This window comes from Lagenorhynchus albirostris, chromosome X, assembly GCF_949774975.1.
Source record: "Lagenorhynchus albirostris chromosome X, mLagAlb1.1, whole genome shotgun sequence".
NCBI lineage: Eukaryota > Metazoa > Chordata > Mammalia > Artiodactyla > Delphinidae > Lagenorhynchus > Lagenorhynchus albirostris.
The window spans coordinates 130216542-130236705 of NC_083116.1; the positions used below are offsets into that span (position 1 = coordinate 130216542).

At 49.4% G+C, this 20164-nt stretch overlaps 1 protein-coding gene across 5 annotated transcripts in view; it reads left to right on the top strand.

Annotated features, from left to right (window-relative positions):
• The window catches only part of PRKX (protein kinase cAMP-dependent X-linked catalytic subunit), an 83258-nt gene that overhangs the window by 35130 nt on the left and 27964 nt on the right, over nucleotides 1-20164 (top strand). For all 5 annotated transcript variants that reach the window (XM_060137441.1, XM_060137438.1, XM_060137439.1 and 2 more), the window contains exon 3: nucleotides 13550-13813. In XM_060137441.1, coding sequence (XP_059993424.1) covers nucleotides 13550-13813 — 264 coding nt within the window. The remainder of the gene's footprint in view (nucleotides 1-13549; nucleotides 13814-20164) is intronic.

Here is a 20164-nt window from a genome sequence, read left to right on the forward strand (position 1 = left end):
ACTCTAGAGGTGCCCCACACGTAATGGGAAGAGCGCTGTATCTGACCAGCCCCGCGAACGGGGGGAGTGGGGTGCCCAGGGCCACTGGATGGGGCACCAGATTTAGTGGGAAGAGACCACGAGGGAAGCAGGTACCGAATCCCCCCAGCTGTGCAGTTTCTCTTGGAAATGAGTTGCTTCTCCCAACATCTGCCTTTCATACCGTCCAGAAGTGTTGAGTGAGCCTTACTCGCCTTCCCGTGAAGCCACGTGGAATACCGGTGATCCCGGGTATCACGCCGCACAAAGACTCAAGTTTCAACTTCCACGTGAACGGTGTGGCACGTTCGCCCACGGTGTCATTAGCGTGCGGTATTTGAAGTGCTACTGGGTGCGTTGTTGAAAGTCGGCCAGGACGTTCATTACGTCCACATCAGAGAATGCATTCTGTTCTGGGATAAAGCCATCCTGAAGGCCGGTTCAGCCAGCGTAGAGATAATTTCAGAAGGGCTGACAAACTCAGTGTAGAAGGATTGTGTTACAGTCAAGGTGTCCCGGGGAGGAAGGCTTGTGTCCCGCCCCTAGACCAGGACCCTGTGACTGCTCCCTGCCCTTTGTGCGTATAGAAATCGCTGGCGTCTTAGAGTTGGGGGGATCCAGGACAGGCGTTCTCACCTGGGCGCCACTGATTTTTGGGAACGGGAAATTCTTTGTGGTGGTGGCTCTTCTGTGTAGTAGAGAGGTCTAGCAGCATCCCTGGTGTCTACCCACTCGATGCCAGGAGCACACTCCCTCCGGGGTGTGATGGCAAAAAATGTCTTTAGACGTTGACAGAAAATGTCCCAGGGAGTGAAATAGTCCTGATTACAGACCACTGCCTAGATAGATAGATAGATAGATAGATAGATAGATAGATAGATAGATAGATAGAAAGAAAGAATGCGTGGATGGATGGATGGAAGGAAGAAAGGAAGACAGGATGAATAGGCAGGTGATATAGAAATAGTGAGATAAATAGATTGATAGGTAGATATTTAGGTAGATGGATGGGTGGGTGGATGGATGGATGGATACACAGATGGTAGACAAATGATTAGATAGGTTGACGGATGGATGGATGGGTTGAATGATGGATGGATGGTTGGTTGATAACACCTGTGACAGGGGCACACACAGAGATTAGGTGGGTGTGGGTGCATTCTCACTTTCCTGTCCCAGCCCCTGCACGTGGAGTTCCATCATTTCGTCTTGGTGATGAGCCTGTGGACCCAATAACAGTCCCAGTGCCGTGTCGCTCATTGCGCAGTAGAAGACCCAGCTAGCCAGCCATGTTTCATTGGCTTTCCGCTACAGATCTGGGTATGAAAGAGCTCAGAGGTCCATCACGCATGGGGCACATCCTTCTCATTATTGGCGAAGTGACAGCTTGGATCTCCACGTAGAGGAACTTGGGTCTTAGTCTGGAGAGGACGAGCCCATAGCCTAAAGGAAAGGTCTTTCTTCCTGCCCACAGACTTGAGTCTCGTGTGCATCTCCATGGCACATGGACGGGTAGTTAGTAAAACTGTTCCTTGGCTTTTCTGGTAGTTAAGGAGGAAAGAACACCCTGTTCTGACTTCCCTTGACCCCTCTGCACTTGAGTTTCAGAAGCAAAACTCCAGAAATAGCTCTCCTTCCTCTTTCACCATCGCCTGCAAGGGACGGCTGTGACAGAAGGAACACGGCCACTTCCCAATTCCTTGTTCTGTGCTTTGTCCGAACGTAACGAAATGTCCATTTTGAATTTTGGGGGGTCTGGCAAGGTGGATGCTTATAAAAGGGAGGTTTGAATTCTCCTGATGGAGGGAAACTGTGAAGTTCCCGATGAGGCTCTGGTAGGTCCCAGCGTGGTTGGTAAGGACGCAATCGTCAGCCCTCTGGGGCCGGAGATCCTAAGCCGCTGAGGATGCTGCAGCGGAATCTCGCAGAAGGAGAAGGCATTTGGTGGCTGACAGGTGGGGGGAATGCCTGGTGCAGGGGCCACGGGTCAGCCAGGAGGCTGGGACGTGGGGAGGGATCTGAGTCCGCCTTGGACGCAAGGCTGGACGTGGGGGGCAGCTCCAGCATCGATGCTGGTGTGTAACTCAGGAGCGGGGGTAGGAGATGGGAACGGGCCCCCAGGGCGCTTCTGGGGAGGTTAGATGGACACGCTGTGCGCCCGGGCACCTCGGAGGGTGCGCTGCCCTGTGCGTTCAGCTGGGGACTTGGGTGCGAGGACGGAGCACGAGGTCACCCCGTCCCCGCCTTCCACAGCGGCGTACTGGCATGGCACACGCCTGGGAAGTTGGACGGGAGAGACAGGGTTCCAGGTGGGGCAGTTTCCAGGGAGCCATCTGGGAAGAGAGAGAGAGCGAACGGTCGTCCTTGGGAAGGCATCAGATGTAGCCACCGAGCGTTGGGGCCCCTGGGGTCCACAACAGGGGGAGCCTGGGCTGGGGACGGGGAAACAAGTTCAGGTCCCCTCGGCGGGGCGGGCGGGGGGCACTGGTTACCGTGGAGCCGGTTCGGAAACTGGAAGGGCTGTTCCAGAACCTCAGATTGCGCCGTGCGATGGGGCTCAGGGTGACGTGAGTGGCTTTCTGTTTTCTCCTTTTGAATGGCAGAGTCCAGCTTTACGGCAGCATCTGGAGAAATTGTGACCAACTTTAAAGTTAGGTGTCGCCAGCTAGATGAGGCTGACGTTTAAGTTAATTAAAATGCCACAAGGGAGCTGCTCACTGCGGACTTTGCAAATAAAAGACAATAATCAAAGGTGCAAAGTGCTTCTTTGAGCTCAGAGCTGACGTCTCTGCCAGTGTGTTCCTACTCATTGTCAATGACGGCCACTTTTTTTTTTTTTTGCTGTTTATGGAATAATTGTTTAATATGTTCTCTCCAATGCATTTTTTCAATTTTAATTTTTTAATCGTGGTAAAATGTACCTCACATAAAATTTACCATCTTGACTTTTCTTTTTAAACATCTTTATTGGAGTATAATTGCTTTACAATGGTGTGTTAGTTTCTGCTTTATAACAAAGTGAACCAGCCATACGTATACATATATCTCCATATCTCTTCCCTCTTGCGTCTCTCCTTCCCACCCTCCCTATCCCACCCCTCTAGGTGGTCACAAAGCACCGAGCTGATCTCCCTGTGCTATGCGGCTGCTTCCCACTAGCTATCTATTTTACATTTGGGAGTGTATATATGTCCATGCCTCTCTCTCACTTCGTCCCAGCTTACCCTTCCCCCTCCCCGTGTCCTCAAGTCCATTCTCTACATCTGTGTCTTTATTCCTGTCCTGCCCCTGGGTTCTTCAGAACCTTTTTTTTTTTTTTTTTTAGATTCCATATATACGTGTTAGCATACGGTATTTGTTTTTCTCTTTCTGACTTACTTCACTCTGTATGACAGACTCTAGGTCCATCCACCTCACTACAACTAACTTAACTTCGTTTCTTTTTATGGCCGAGTAATATTACATTGTATACATGTGCCACATCTTCTTTATCCATTCGTCTGCCATCTTGACCATTTTTAAGTGTATAATTCAGTGACATTAAGTCCATCCACATCGTGCAGCCATCCCAACCATCATCTCCAGAACCTTTTCATCTTGCAAAGTTGGAACTCATGGTGCCCATGAAACACTGCGTCCCCCTCCCCCAGCCCCACCATCTACTTTCTGATGAGTGTGACAACCCCAGGGACCTCCTCTGAGTGGAATCCCACACTGTGTGTCCTTTTGGGTCTGGCTTCTCTCACCAAGCATCATGTTCTCAAGGCGCATCCACATTGTAGCCTGTATCACAAGGTCCTTCCTTTATCATGGCTGAGTAATATTCCATTGTGTGACTGGAACACATTTGTTTATATCCATCATGCATCCACGGACACTTGGTCTGCCTCCACCTCTTGGCTGTTGTAATGCTGCTGTGAACACAGGTGTACAGGCGTCTCAGTCCCAGCCTCAACTCCTTGAGTGCATTTTCGACGTCTCTTTCTCTTTCCTGCCCGTGGAGAGTGCTTAAGCATTTTCTCTTCTCTTCTCTGCTTTTCTTTCTTTTTTATTTTTTTTTTCTCAGCTTGCCTCATTCCCTTTTCTTTCTTCCTTTGTCCCTCCATCATCACCAGGTCACCACGTGGACAGTTTGCTATGATGCCTTCTGTCCTTCTCCCCGTGCTTAAAGAGCTCTGGGCATGCGCGCACACACACATGCAGAGTGTGGCATTCTTACAGCATATTATTTTTTTTGCCTCTCACTGTTTTTAACTCTGCTTCGTAGAGATCCCTCCTGGGCATTTTGGGTGGACGCTTTCCAGGAGGCCGGGCAGGCGTGAGGGCGTACAGAAAGGGAGGGAGGTCTCTTAGCTTTTCCTTGGAGAGAGGCTGGGCCATGGGCCATGCAAGGTAGAGGTGGGAGGACCAGGGAGCGGACGTGGTATAGGGGACGGACGTGTGTGAACGTGTGCACGTGCTCCCAAAACCATGCACTGTAGTCATACTTGCTGCACACTAGACCCTCTAGACTCCTAAGCTCAGCTTCTCACTCACACCTGCTCCTTCCAAGCTAGACTCATCCACCCACCTGGCGTCTGGTCCCTTCTGCCCGGATGTCTCTGCAGGCAGTTCAGGGTCCTCATGTTGGAAAGGAATTCTTGACCTTCCTCTTTGCCCCACACCTCCAATCAGTTCCTCCTTTGGACTCCCCCCAAATGGCCCTTCCAGCTCCTGGGTCCCCCCCCACCCCCCGGGCACTGTTTTTGATTTCCTTTTCTTTGCTGCTGTGTTCACTCTCACCAGGGCTTCTGCCCTTTCCTCTTCCTTTTTTTTAATTCTTTGAACTATAGTTGATCTACAATATTGTGCTCGTTTCATGTGTACAGCAAAGTGATTCAGTTTTATATATTTATATAAAACTTTTTTCCTATTCTTTTCCATTATAGATTATTATAAGCTATTGAGCACAGTTCCCTGTGCTGTACAGTAGGTCCTTGTTGGTTATTTTATATGTAGTGGTGTGTATATGTTAACCCCAAACCCCTAGTTTTTAACCCCCCCCCCCGCTTCCCCTTGGGTGACCGTAAGTTTGTTTTCTGTGTCAGTGAGTCTACTTCTGTTGTGTAAGTAAGTTCGTTTGTATCATATTTTAGATTCCGCATCTAAGTGACATCGTATGGCATTTGTCTTTCTCTTTCTGGCTTACTTCACTCAATATGATAATCTCTAGGTCCATCCATGCTTCTGTGTCTGTGAGTCTGTTTCTGTTTTGTACGTAGATGCATTCCTGTTACTTTTTAGATTTCACATAGGAGTGATACTGTATAACGTTTGTCTTTCTCTGTCTGACTGACCTCACGTAGCATGATCATCTCCAGGTCCATCCATGCCGCTGCAGGCGGCATTGTTTCATTCTTTTTCATGGCTCAGTGGTATTCCACTGTGTGTACACGTACCACATCTTCTTTATCCAGGCCTCTGCCGATGGGCACTTCTGTTGCTTCCATGTCTTGGCTGTAGCGACTACTGCTGCTGTGCACACAGGGGTGCATGGATCTTTTCGAGTTAGAGTTTTCATCTTTTCCAGACCTGCCCTTTCCTCTTGTAAGTCACATCTCCAAAGTCCGTCCACCTTTGTTCATCTGGGTCCCCTCTCTTTCTTCTCAGTCACCTCCCCAGGGCTTGTCCACTCTTGATTGGAGACGGGGGCTTCTTTCTGACATGAAAACCCAACTGTCATCCTTTGTTTTCCAGTCCCGTCAATGACTTTCCTTCCTGCCGTCAACAAAATGCAGACTCCCTACGGTGCATCCACAGCTCTAGGGTTTGACTGGTGCCTCAGTTTCCAACTTCCCTGTATGTCTGTCCCCAGCCTCCTTCGACCACGGATACACCTGGGCAACCCTTCCCATCTTGCTGGGACACACACCCCCTTCTGTGTTCGGTGTTTAGAGCTGGTTCCCCTGCTTCCCACAAGGCTCATGACAGGCCAAACGGGAGATGCCCTTTCCAGTGTGTCCAAGATAGGACATTGCCAGGTTTGAAGTGGGTCCTTCGTTTGGTTTTTTTTAAGATTTCTTTTTTTTTTTTTTTTTTTGATGTGGACCATTTTTTAAGTCGTTATTGAGTTTGTGACAATATTGCTTCTGCTTTATGTGTTTTGGTGTTTCGGCTGTGAGGCATGTGGGATCTTAGTTTCCCCGACCAGGGCTCGAACCCGCACCCCCTGCACTGGAAGGCGAAGTCTCAACCACTGGACCACCAGGGAAGTCCCCGAAGTGGGTCCTTGTCCAGATGTATCCATTAAACAGAGAAAACCAGTGGGTGGTGAGGTCAATAAAGACGGGCGATCATGAGTTACTGGAGATGCTGCTTGGTGATGCTAACCGTGGGTCCCACGCCTTTTAGATCCACTGCATGCGTGCTTTTCTCGTAGCGACGTGATAAACCTTGCTTTTGGCCCTCGAACTTCTATTTTTTTTATAGACTCGGTCCTGCAGTTGATGAGAATGACGGGATGAACAGATTAGCTCCTGCAGTTCATCCCGCTTCTGATTCTCTAAACTCAAGAGTTGAATTCCTCTGTGGTCACGTGGACTGCCTCCTGTCAGCCACAAGCACCAAGCGATGACTGTAACTGTTCTTGGAATCGTGATGTCAGGAACTGTTTGAATATTCGTTTACTTCCGATCGTTAATAATACCCAACTCTTTACAACTTCTTTCCATACAAGAAACCTCTTAACTGGTGGAGCTTTGAAGCAAAGATGTATCGGAGGAATTTCTTTTCTTCCTTTCGATAATGTATCTGATTTTCGTGATTTGGAGGAGGAAAGTGGCGTCAGGGCCCTCAGGACTTTTGTTTGTTTTATAGCCGTAAGTTCTATTCGTTATGGGGGCCTTTATTTGAAAAGTATTGCTTCTTAAGCAAGCTGATGACGGATCACTTCTGCGTGTGATCTACAAAGGCAAAAATGACTTACCCGCTTAATATACGGTGGCTTTCGTAGGTATGGCGGTTGGTTGAAGGTTTGTTTGATTTCGCTAGATATTTGTGGAACGAACATCTTCATCCAGCTTGGTCGGTCGGTATAGTTCTCCCCACTCGATCCCTTGTTTGTGACATTTGAGATTGTGATACGGTGATTTACCCTAGGAAATATTTATCTGGTCTTCTTCTCAGTTCCTGGCACAGAGTTCCTAAAACGCTTGCAGTTTCCTAAGTGTCGAGAGCCATAAAGGTGTCTTGGAAAGCCCCCGGGTCACCTGTGGCTGGGGGCTGGTTATAGGGGAACCAACCCTTAGAGGGTTGGAACTGTCAGTCCCACCCTGACCTTGGGAAGCGGAGGGGGGCTGGAGGTTGAGTTCACTTCCCAGTGGCCAGTGAGTTCATCAGACCTACGTAATGAAGCCTCTATAAAACCCCAAGAAGGTAGGGTTCAGAGAGCTTCCGTGTCGGTGAACATGTAGAGATTTGGGGAGAGTGCAGCCTGCCCCCTCCCCAAATCTCACCCTCTGCATTGGTCCCATCTGGCTGTTCCTGAGTTAGCTCCTCTTATAATAAACAGGCGATCTAGCGCGTAAACGTTCCTGACTTCTGTGAGCCGTTCTAGCAGATGAAACCCAAGGAGAGGTCGTGGCAACCTTCCACCTACAGCCGGTCGGTCAGAAGCACAGGTGGCCCCCTGGACTTGCCGTTGGGGTCTTGTGGGACTGAGCCCTTACCCCGTGGGGTCTGATGCTACCTCTGGGTGCATAGTACCAGAACTGAGTTGAATTCCAGGACACCCAGCTGGTATCCGAGAAGGGCTTGACGTGTGAGGAATTGGGAGCCGGATAACAGACACTTCACCCTCAGTTGCTTCCTGTGTCGGTCGACCTACCCGTGGATGAAACTGCAGTTCCCCTGGAGCCCAGGGGACGGAAAGAGAGACTGTGACCCCGGCCTCCTTCCCGAATCACCTGGTGTCCAGCCACGCTATTTTTGGGGACTGACGCACTCCACCTACTTGCTCAACCCTGAAAGTCGTCTCATTCCTCGCTCCTAACCCCATCTGGGTTCTGTCCTCACCTCCCCACGTTGTTCATTATCTGATGCTCCTGAGACTTGAGATGAGTTTGCCTTGGAACCTTGTGATCCATTGTTTGCCGGAGCTGGGAATACGTCAGGGCAGCTTCTTAGCCTGGTAGTGGGTCTGTGGGAGCAGTTACAGAAGTTACGCAAAGAGTGAGTTGCCTAGCAGCTCACTGATGCCCTCCAGGTGCGTGTGTGTGTGTGTGTGTGTGCGTGCGTGCGTGCATTGGAGCAGCAGAGAGATAGGCTTATATATATTTCTCCTACCTTTTCAACCCAATTCACAGCTGTAGAAAATGGTCGTGCCCTTGCTTAGATATTATTGACTGTTTCACGTCTTCTTAAGGGCTCAGTTCGGCCCCGAAATCCCAGAATACCAGGCCTTCCCAGATGAGTGCTAGCTAGATTGGCCATCCGCCCTGCCCCAGAGAAATTCAGCAAGTCACCAGTTTACGCAGAGGTTCGGTGTACAAGTTCACCAGTCAGGTGTCAGGATCCTAGAACAGCGGTCCCCAAGCTTTTTGGCCCCGGGAACCGGTTTTGTGGAAGACAGTTTTTCCACGGAAGGTGTGTGTCTATGGTGGGCTTCAGGTGGTAATGCGAGCGGTGGGGGGGGGGCGGGGCGGAACGGCGGCTCATCGCCTGCTGTGCGACCCGGTTCCTAACTGGACGCGGACCAGTACCGTGGCCTGGGGGTTGGGGACCCCTGCCCTAGAACACATCTCCCCATCAGAACCGCAAAGCCCTTGCTGGGTTCTAAGCTCGCCCGCAAAACACAGCGAGGCTGTCACGCGTTTGGGGTACCGTGCGCTTCTATGCAAGCGTCACGGCACGGAACGTCCTTGCCATACACGTAGGTATGTGGACCGGAGGAGGAGGGCGGGCGGCCCAAAGATAAAGACTCATCTCGATTTTAAATGATGGAAGGAGGATGGGCGTCTGCTCAGACGATTTCTCCAGAAAGCCATGTCGGGGAGGAAGACAGTTTCCTTATCCTTCCAGGCTCTTCTGGCTGGTCTGAGAATGAAATGGACGTGAGACAGAGGAACAGGAGAAAGTCACACGAAAGTTGAATCCCCTGGACACACGGGAGAGACCCAGGAAAACGGAGTCACTCACAAACATGGTCCAAATCCTCATCTTAAATGCTATCATCTTCAGCTAAAGACAAAAGAGCCTGTTGGGGTAGTGGCTTGGGACTTCAAAGGGGAGGAACGCCGTCGACATGGAGACGGAAAAGAAAAAGTTGGTAGACAAGTGTTTGCTGAGCCTGCAGAGACAGTGGGACACAGAGTGGACCCTGATCTCCAGGCCCTGCTGTTTCCCCACCACGGGTGGCCCATATCACGGGCAGACATCTCTGGTGAGGATAGGGGTCCCAGGAACAGCTCCTCCGTCTAAATTCTTTTAGGCTATTAGCGAGAAGGTCAAAGTTTCTCTTTTGAGTCTTTGATTGTTTTCAGGTCGAAATAATCCGCATGCCAAGAGATACTTTGCGGGGGGGGGGGGAGCAAAGTTGTGTTCCACTCCAGTAGCAATAGCCACAACCCACAACCCCAAAGCACTCTTCCTGCGTCCTGTGTGCCCTCAAGTTTCAACACTGCAAATCTCGAGCCTTTGAACTGTCAGATGTGAGAAGGGGAACAGGCCAGAGATGCACGGCTATCGGGAACTGGGGGAAAAGCAACGCCTAGACGGGGCTGCCACTGTGCTTCTTACAGACAGGACCCCGGGCCGTCTCTCACTCTGAGAGACAGAAATCAACGGGGAACACCGAGAAAGAATGGCATGTATGGCACCCCTATCGGAGGGTAGCCGTCATCCCCCAACCGCACCCGTCGTGCAAAGAGTCTGCACGTGGAAACGCGCATGTAGAGAAACCCTTTCGTAACGCGTGGCCCATATTGTGCGAAGACATATAAACCATAGGGCTGAACAAAAAAGCCATTCATTTGAACATCAGAAGAGTATGTTGTCCTTTTTTCTTTTTAAAAGGCTTCCCTTGGGCATAGAAAAGTTTTTCACATCCACGACGGGGGGGCGTTTTTCCTCTCTGCAGCCCATCTTTTTTTTTTTTTTTTTTTTCAAATTTGACCGCACGCACCGCAAGGCTTACGGAGATCTTAGTTCCCCAACCAGGAATTGAATCCGTGCCCTCGGCAGTGAAAGCACCAAGTCCTGACCACCGGACCGCCCGGGAAGTCCCCCATCTTTTTAGTTATTGCATAAACTTACACCTTCCTGACCACTGCCACACTTGGTTATTGCTTCATGATTTTCCTTCCAGCTACTTTTTGGGTCATTGCAAACTATCTCCTCCAGTGCTTTGTGTATATATCGATACGGTTGATTACAGGCAGATCTCAGAGAGAACGGTGGGTTCCGTTCCAGAGCACCACAGTAAAGTAAATATCGCCGTAAAGCGAGTCACACGAAGCTTTTGGCTTCCCAGCGCATCTAAAAGTTACGTTTACGCTGGACTGTAGTCTGTTAAGTGTGCAGTACCATTATGTCTAAAGAAAAGCAATGTGGGTGCCACAGTGAAAAACGCTTTATTGGTTAAAATTGCTCACCAACCTCGGAGCCTTCCGTGACTTGCTTTTTTGCAATAGAAACACCCCAAATCACAGATCGCCACAATAACGAAAAGGTTTGAAGTATCGCGAGAATTGCCAAAAGGGGACCCAGACACACGAAGTGAGCAAATGCTGTGGCGAAAATGGTGCCCGTAGCGTTGCTTGCAAAACAGGGTTGTGACAGACCTTCCATTTGTTACCAATGCGGTGTGTGCAAAGCACAGTGAAACGAGGCGTTCCTGTATTTTTCTTTATTTTGTTGGAACAGCCCCTCCCAGCAGCCAGGACCATCCGGTGCGTGGTGCCCTGCGCATCCTCACCCAAGGACGCCGGCTCCTCCGAGCATCCTTTGTTTTCATGGAAGCCCAGAGGGACGCAGCCCCTTGGGACCAGCCTTGGCGGGGAGCACAGTGTCCTGAGCAGAGAAGATGCCCGGGCCGGGGGTTCGGGGATCGGGCACCGCCGGCACGGTAGCCTCGCGTTGCTTCACATCGTCGTCTGTGTGTCCCGATCCTGCGGGGGGACCTTTATATGCTTGTGCGTGAGTCACACTTCTGTGTCCTAAGTCCGCTCAGAAACAGAGCCCTTACTTCCAAAGAGCGTTTCTCTTTTTTTCTACATCTTTTTTTTCCCTAACATCTTTATTGGAGTACAGTTGCTTTACAGTGGTGTATGAGTCTCTGCTGTATCACAGAGTGAATCAGCCATACGTAGCCACATCTCCTTTACAGGCAAACTTTCTTCTCCATCAGTGCTTATCTCCCCAGGATGTAGTTGTTGCTTTCCCTCTTTGCCGTGACCTCTAAAATTCATTCAGGACTCTGCCTCTTCTCGCATCTAGATTCTTCTTTTCTCCTCAGTTTCTCGCTGCTGCCTTTTCTCCCGTGAACAGAGCCAGTCAGCGCCTTTCTAAAGGGGATGCGTCTCTTCTGACTCTCTGGGGACGTCTCCTACCCGTCGTTGCTTAGAAGTCTCTTGCTTTGGGGTTTTGTTAATGGCCACCTTTCCCAGCAGGTGTCTGGGAGGCCATCATGAATGGACTGGAAATTTGCAGTCTTGATGACGACCCTGGGGCCACTGAACCAGGTGTGATCCCTGAGGTGTGCCCACCCCGTGTGAGACTGCTGGGGCTGTGAGACAAGCGCCCCAGATGGCACGGCTGTAGCAGCAGAGTTATTAGCGCATGTTTGGGGAGGTTGCAAGTCTGAGGTCAGGATGTCGGCCTTGTGGGTGCCCTTTGAGACTGTGGAGACGGCCGTCTCTCCTCCCTGTGTCCTCCCAGGGTCGTCCCTCTGTGTGTGTCTGTGTCTCCTGATCTCCTCTTCTTATAGGGACACCTGTCCTATGGGATCAGGGCCCACCCTAGTGACCTCATTTACCTTCATCCCCTCTTTAAAGACCGTATTTCTTAATCGAATCACCTCCTGAGGTCCTGGGAATTTGGGGGTTGGGGACACAGTTCAGCCCATAACAAGCTGTTCACCAGTTTATCGTCAGAAGTTGGTATTTACTCTTGGCCATTCTGAGACCTTTGCACGTCGACAGGATAGCCATCCCTTAGCATTGTGTCTCCCTGTACCCTAACATCTGCGTGCACCTGAATCTTAACGTCTACCTATACGTGTCCAAACGTGTGTCTGTACACGTAACGTTAACATCATCTGTGCCACATCTTAGCACATCGAATGGGTACCTGTACCCATAACATGGATCTCTGCCAAACCTTAACATGTGTCCACACACATATCTCGACATCTGTTCACCTATACGAGTATCTTAACATCCACCTAGAGATCGATCTTAACGTGTATTTATACACATAACGTGACATCTGTCTATGCCATGTCTTAACATGTATCTGTACCAATAACATCGCTCTCTACCAAATCTTAGCATCGCCGCACACACAAATGTGGGCATTGGTCCATCTGTATGAGTATCTTAACATCTACCTAGGGATGTATCTTTTCTTACAAAATAATCATCTGCTTATGTGTTGGTTTTTCTGTTCTAATACCTATAGACATATCTTAACATCGATCTCTACCAAATCGTGTTTTTTGTTTTTTTGTTTTGTTTTGTTTTTTTGCGGTACGCGGGCCTCTCACTGTTGTGGCCTCTCCCGTTGCGGAGCACAGGCTCCGGACGTGCAGGCTCAGCGGCCATGGCTCACGGGCCCAGCCGCTCCACGGCACGTGGGATCTTCCCAGACCGGGGCACGAACCCGTGTCCCCTGCATCGGCAGGTGGACTCCCAACCACTGCGCCACCAGGGAAGCCCTCTACCAAATCTTAACATCTGTCCACACACGTCTTGCACCTGTCCGTGTATATGAGTATCCTAACATGGACCTAGAGATATATCGTTTTTTTTAAGATTTAATTGAAGTATAGTTGATTTACAATGTCGTGTTAATTTCTGCTGCACAGCAAAGTTATTCCCTTATACGTATATATGCATTCTTTATCATATTCTTTTCCATATGGTTTATCGCAGGAGAGTGAATACAGTTCCCTGTGCTCTACAGTAGGACCTTGTTGTTTATCCATTCTCTATATAATAGTTGGCGTCTGCTCACCCCAAACTCCCACTCCATCCGTCCCCCACCCCCTCCCCCTTGGCAACCACCAGTCTGTTCTCTGTGTCTGTGAGTCTGTGTCTGTTTTGTAGATAAGTGCATTTGTGTCTCATTTTAGATTCCACATATAAGTGATATGGTATTTGTCTTTCTCTGTCTGACTTACTTCACTTCGTATGATCATGTCTTACCGAGAGATATATCTTAACATGACCTGTTCATGTAACGCGACCTCCGTCTAAGTGCCATCCCAGCATCCGTCCGTCCCTGTCCCTTCCTGTCCCTCCGAGGCGCAGCCCTCACTCCCGCTCTGGTCCCGCAGGTTCTGGACGGGGCACGATGACCGCTTCCTGTACATGCTGATGGAGTTCGTGCCGGGTGGTGAGCTCTTCAGCTACCTGCGCAACCAGGGCCGCTTCTCTAGCTCCACCGGGCTCTTCTACGCCGCGGAGATCGTCTGTGCCATTGAGTACCTGCACTCCAAGGAGATCGTCTACAGGGACCTGAAGCCGGAGAACATCCTGCTGGATAGAGACGGTCACATCAAGCTCACTGACTTCGGGTTCGCCAAGAAACTGGTGGACAAGTACGTGAGCGTTTCCCCCGTTTTCCCATCTTCCCGCCCCCTGCCTCTGGCAGCGTGCTCTGCGTCCTCTGCGCTGTGACCTCCTTTTTCTTTAGATTCCACACAGAAGTGACATCGTATGGTATTTGTCTCTCTCTGTCTGACTCACTTCACTCAGTATGACAATCTCCAGGTCCATCCACGGTGCTGCAGATGGCATGATTGCATTCATTTTGATGGCTGCGTAATATTCCATTGTGTGTCTACACACACACACACACACACACACACACACACACACACACACACACACACACACCACATCTTTATCCATTCCTCTGTCAATGGACACTTAGGTTGCTTCCATGTCCTGGCTATTGTAAATAGTGCTGCAATGAACATTGGGGTGCATGTATCTTTTCGAATTAGAGTTTTCTCCAGATATATACCCAGGAGTGGGATTGCTGGATCACATGGTAGCTCTATTTTTAGTTTTTTGAGGACCCTCCATCCTGTTCTCCATAGTGGCTGCACCAGTTTACATTCCCACCAACAGTGGACGTGCTTTCCCTTTTCTCCACACCGTCACCAACTCATATTACGGCTTGTCTTTCTTTTTTATTTTTATTTTTTGCGGTACGCGGGCCTCTCACTGCTGCGGCCTCTCCCGTGGCGGAGCACAGGCTCCGGACGCGCAGGCTCAGCGGCCATGGCTCACGGGCCCAGCCGCTCCGCGGCACATGGGATCCTCCCGGACAGGGGCACGAACCCGTGTCCCCTGCATCGGCAGGCGGACTCCCAACCACTGCGCCACCAGGGAAGCCCAGTTACCTATTTTATACATAGTATCAATAGTGTATATATGTCCATCCCAATCTCCCAATTCATCCCACTACCCCTCCTTCCTCCTTGGTATCCATACATTTGTTCTCTACGTCTGTGTCTCTATTTCTGCTTTGCAGGTAAGTTCATCTGTACCATTTTTCTAGGTTCCACATATATGCGTTAATATACGATGTTTGTTTTTCTGACTTTCTTCACTCTGTATGAGTCTCTAGGTCCATCCATGTCTCTACAAATGACCCAGTTTCGTTCTAGGCTGCTGTTAAATGCAGTCTGATTTTCCCCTATAGAATTTCATCTATTTCACGGCTAAGAATAAAATGGGAAGGTTTTACGTAGAAGGGTGAGAAGACTTTATATAGTTTTAAAAATTGGTTTATGGCATTGGTGCTGCCCCCTATTGGTAACATGTGGTATATAGTCCACCTGCTAGTTTTTTGGGGGGTTTTTTTTAATCATTTTATTTGGAAGCCCTGATTCAAACAAACAACCAATAAAATGTTTCACAAATTCACTCGGTGATAAGTTTGGCCAACTGCCATCATTTTACAGCTGAGAAATCTGAGGCCCTGAGAGGTAAGGCAGTTTGCGTGTATCCCCACAATTGCCAAGTGGTAGTACCTTATGGCTTCCAGGTTAAATTTATTTCCCTTACCAAGAGCCTCTGTTCACGGAAGCACCTCAGAGGGGCAGTTAGGAATGAAGAGTGGATATGGGGACCACTTGCCTCTGCTGGACCCCTGTGTCTGCCACTCTCCAGCTGGAGAGATTGAGTACGTTGTATGTTGTCGTCACCCCGTGTGCCTTGGTTTTGCTCGTCTGTGTAATGAGAATTGTTCCTACCCTGTAGGGTGATTGGTAACAGTGGATGGGTCTGCTCAATGGAAAGTATTTCCTAAGAACGGTTCCTCTCATGTAGTAAGCATTGAGTAGACAGTAGGTGCTTCTCACTTTATCATGCCCACCCTCACATCGTCGTCACCACCACCATCGCCACCACTGTCATCACCATCATCATCCCATAGATATCACCTTCATCACCATCACCACCATCATCATCACCCTCATTATCACCCTCATTATCACCATTATCATCATCACCATCATCACCACTATCATCATCATCACCACCATCATCTCCATAATTATCACCTCCATCACCACCATCACCATCACCTTCATTGCTCTGGACTGAACTTGTATTCCTCCAAAATTCACGTCTTGAAGCTCCAACCCCCACTGTGTGGCTGTATTTGGAGATCATGTTGTTAAGAAGTAATTAAGGTCAAATGAGGTCATGACAGGGGCGTCCTAATCCCATAGGATTGGTGACCTTATGAGAAATGTATTTCTCCCAGTTCTGGAAGTCCATGGTCAGGATGCTGGCTGAGTTGGTTCCCGGTGAGGCCTCTTCCTGGCTTGTAGATGGCCTCCTTCTAATACAGTAGAGAGATCTCTCTCTCTCTTCCTCTTCTTTTAAGGACACGAGTCATTGGATTAGTCCCAGCCTTAACCTGATTACATCTGCAAGACCCTATTTCCAAATACATTCACAGGTACCGGAGTCTAGGACTTTTGGGGGGGAACGCAATTCAACTCAGTGGGGATGCCATGGAAGGCAGTGGGGGAGTCGGAACACATGAGCAATTGGACGTCTGTTTCACAGAGCATACTTGGATAACGGTCTCCCACCCCCAGTTGTGGTGGACCTGATAACAGTGAGAAAACTGAGAACGGCGGGTGTCACTTGGCCCTCTCTTCAAGAGCCAGTGAGCAGAAACGATAAGACCAGGGGCATCGATAATTCACAGCCTGGACCGGCACACTCTCCCAGTAACATCCCCCACTGTCTGTCTTGTCTTAACACATTTACTGCAGTCTGAAGCTCTTTCTAGCAATCTGTGACTCCCTACATCCAAGAAGCCTGGGGGCTTTTTGCAGGAAGCTTTTTTAAGTATAAAGAGAATTCTCTTGAAAGGAGAAGACTGCTTCCAGCTTGCACAGTAATCATCTGCTATGCACCTGGGTGTACAAATGTCTGTTAGAGTCCCTGCTTTCAGTTCTTTGGGGGCCTTAACCAAGGACTGAAGTTTCTGGGACTTACGGAAATTCTCTTTAACTTTTTAGGGAACTGCAGTACTGTTTGAAATCTAAGGCTTTAAGGACGTTTACTGCAGTCTGAAGCTCTTTCTAGCCGTTTATGCCTCTCTACATCCAAGAAGCCTGGGGGCTTTTCGGAGAAAGCTTTTCCTTGAATGAGGGGGTCAGGCTACCTGAGTTTACTGAGAAACTGGAAAGTCGTACAGCCTTCCATCTGTGCCCCATACCCCAGGATGAAGCCAGGGAGAGACTCACCTTTCCACATGTAAGCGGAGACACCACACCTAACACAGATACAATTATCTGCACCCACCTGCACCTGGTGAGGACATCAGCTAGGCGCCAGGCTTCCAGCTAGATTCAGGCCACCGTGGATGTGCCCCACCTGGGAATACAGCATTCACGGGCCAGTACCTGGATCTCTCAGCAGAATTCAAGAATTTCATGAGCCAAAGCAACGACGGTTGACTTTGAGTTGACTCAGCTGGGTGTGGCGGGAAGAAAGATGCTCCTAAGCTTAAGTCTTGGGGACAAGAAACTCCCAGCTGGACCGCCAGGTGGTTCTGTGCACCCTGACGGGTTGTCACTTGAAAAAGCCCAGCAGGTAGTGTGAGCCCCTTCCCGCTCGACTCCGTGTGGGAAGAACCCACGTCTCCCACCTCCTTTCCTTCCTTGAACTTACGGCCACCTTCTGCACCCAAATTCCTGGCTGGTTACCAGGCCATACAATTTCTATCTGCACCAGCGTAACGTGACCTTCCATTCCTTCCATAGGATTTGAAAGTGGAATGGTACTTTGTATCACAGGGGGTTCTAGGGAAATGGGAAAGAGTCTGTCGTGTGAAAAAAGAATCAGAGATTGGGAATGGAGAGGTGTCGTGGAGAAGGGAAGCAGGGACCCAAGAGCACCTTTGGGTGGGTTCCTGGAGAGAGCTGAACACTCGCGCCCAAGACCCCCGACACTCCAGTGGACCTGGGGAGGGCTCGGACCAGATGCACTGCTTACACAGCAGGGTCAGCGTGAGCTCGATGATGGGCAGAGAAACAGAGAGAGTGGACAAACGTATCAGTGAGCAGACACTGTTACTTTCTTTACATTAAACCTGCAAGATAGGGGTTTCTTCTATCAGTGCTTCATCATTGCATCTCTTGTTGGAGGAGTTCTTTGCAAAGGATATTTTCTCCCTCCTAAGATGCCGTTCCTTTCTACCCGTCTACAGACAGGTGCCGGACAGAACGGCAACACTAGGCAACCCGGGCACACGTGGTCTGGCCCTGGGCTGCAGCCCAGAGTTTTTAAGTGGCTGCCCCAGAGACATGCTCCTTGGCAGAAGCATGCCAGCTGGACGTGGCTCCCACACAGCTCTGTCTGGACTTACTGGTCCCGGAGCCTTTCCAAACCCGCCCTTGGTCCAGCTTCTGCCGACGTCCTGGCTACCTTACCTTGACTCTGGGTATCAGACACCTGTTCCTGGATCTCCCGCCCACGGGGACACCCTCCTTTCTTAGCCTCTTCTGTCTCTGCACTTTGTAAAATTTTAATTGTGGCAAAATACAGATAGCATCCACGATACCACCTTAACCAATTTTAAGCGTGAAATTCAGCGTATGAAGTACATTCAGTACGTGGTACAGCCATCCCCAAGCATCCATCTCCAGAACTCTTTTCTTCTTGCAGAACTGAAACTCTGTCCCCGTTAAAACGTGCTAGCCCCCCTACTTCCTCACCCGCAGCCCCTGGACCCACCGTCTACTTTCTGTCTCTATGAACATGACTCCTCTAGGGGCCTCATGTAAGTGGAATCATTAGGTAGTTTTCCTTTTCACTGAGCATAATGTCTTCAGGGTTCTTCCATGTTGTAGCAGGTGTCAGAGTCCCCTTCCTTTTCAAGGCCGAAGAATACTCCATAGTCTGGATATATTCCTTTTTGTTTATTCATCCGTGAGGGCCACTGGGGTTGCTTCTCCCTTTTGGCTGTTGTGAACAGTGCTGTAATGAACACACGTGTGCAGATACCTCTTCAAGACCCTGCTTTCATGTCCCGTGGGTATATGCCCAGGAGTGGGATTGCTGGATCGTAACGGTGGTTCTATTTTTAGTTTTTTGAGGCCCCTCCACAGTGGCCGCACCATTTTACATTCCCACCTACAGTGCAGGGGGGCTCCCTTCTCTCCACATCCCGTCACCACTTGTTCTCTGTTTTTTTGATGGTAGCCATCTGCGTGGGGTGAAGTGGTCGCCTCTGCACTTTCGACTCTTTCCTCTCGCCGATCCCAGGGCAAAGTCACAAGGAGAACCTGAAGTTCTTCCTCACGGAAGCCCCATCGCATCCCCTTTCTGAGCTGTAGCTCCTTGTCTGCGTGACATGATGTCATCTCTCCAAGCCTGAGGGGGCAACTGGGTGGTCAGCCTCTTTAAAGAGATAAACATGGACATCATTATGACAATTTTCTGGACCTCCAAAGCTGTGTTTCCAAATGTTTTGTTTCCCTGGCCATCATTTAGCTTGTAGCCCGTCACGTAGCACAAGTTATAATACCCAGTGTGGGGAGTGAAAACCCCAGGTGCTTTAGAAGCAGAGGTGAACTGGGTGAGGGCTGATGTGATATGGCCCACATGGGGTGGGCGTTTGGCTTCTGAGACCGCCATAACAAAGTACCACAAACGAAGGGGCTTAACCCAACAGAATGTTACGGCCTCACAGTTCTGGGGGCCAGCGTAGGAAATCAAGGTGTTGCCAGGGCAATGTTCCTTGTAAAGGCTCTAGAAAACCATCTGTTCTGTGCCCCTCTCCTAGCTTTCGGTAGTAGCCTCACGTGTTTCTTGGCTTGTAGATAAAGAAGCTAGGAGATGTGTAAAAAATGGAATATTATTCGGCCATAAAAAAGAAGGAAATCTTGCCATTTGGGACAACGTGGTTGGACCTTGGGGGCATTAAAGTGAGATAAGTCAGTCACAGAAGGACGCATACTGTAGCATCTCACTTACGTGTGGAATCTAAAAAAGCTGAATTGGAGATCCCAATCCTGGGCATATATCCAGAAAAGACAAAAACTCTTATTTGAGAAGATACATGTGCCCCTGTGTTACTAGCAGCACTATTTACAATAGCCAAGACATGGAAGCAACCTCAGTGTCCATTGACAGATGAATGGATAAAGAAGATGTGGTACATGTATACAATGGAATATTACTCAGCCATGAAAAAGAATGAAATAATGCCATTTGCAGCAACATGGATGGACCTAGAGATTATCATACTAAGCAAAGTAAGTCAGACAGAGAAAGACAGATGTCATATGATATCACTTATATGTGGAATCTAAATAAATAATACAAATGATCTTATTTACAAAACAGAAACGGACTCACAGACTTAGAAAACAAACGTATGATTACCAAAGGGGAAAGGGTGGGGGAGGGATAAA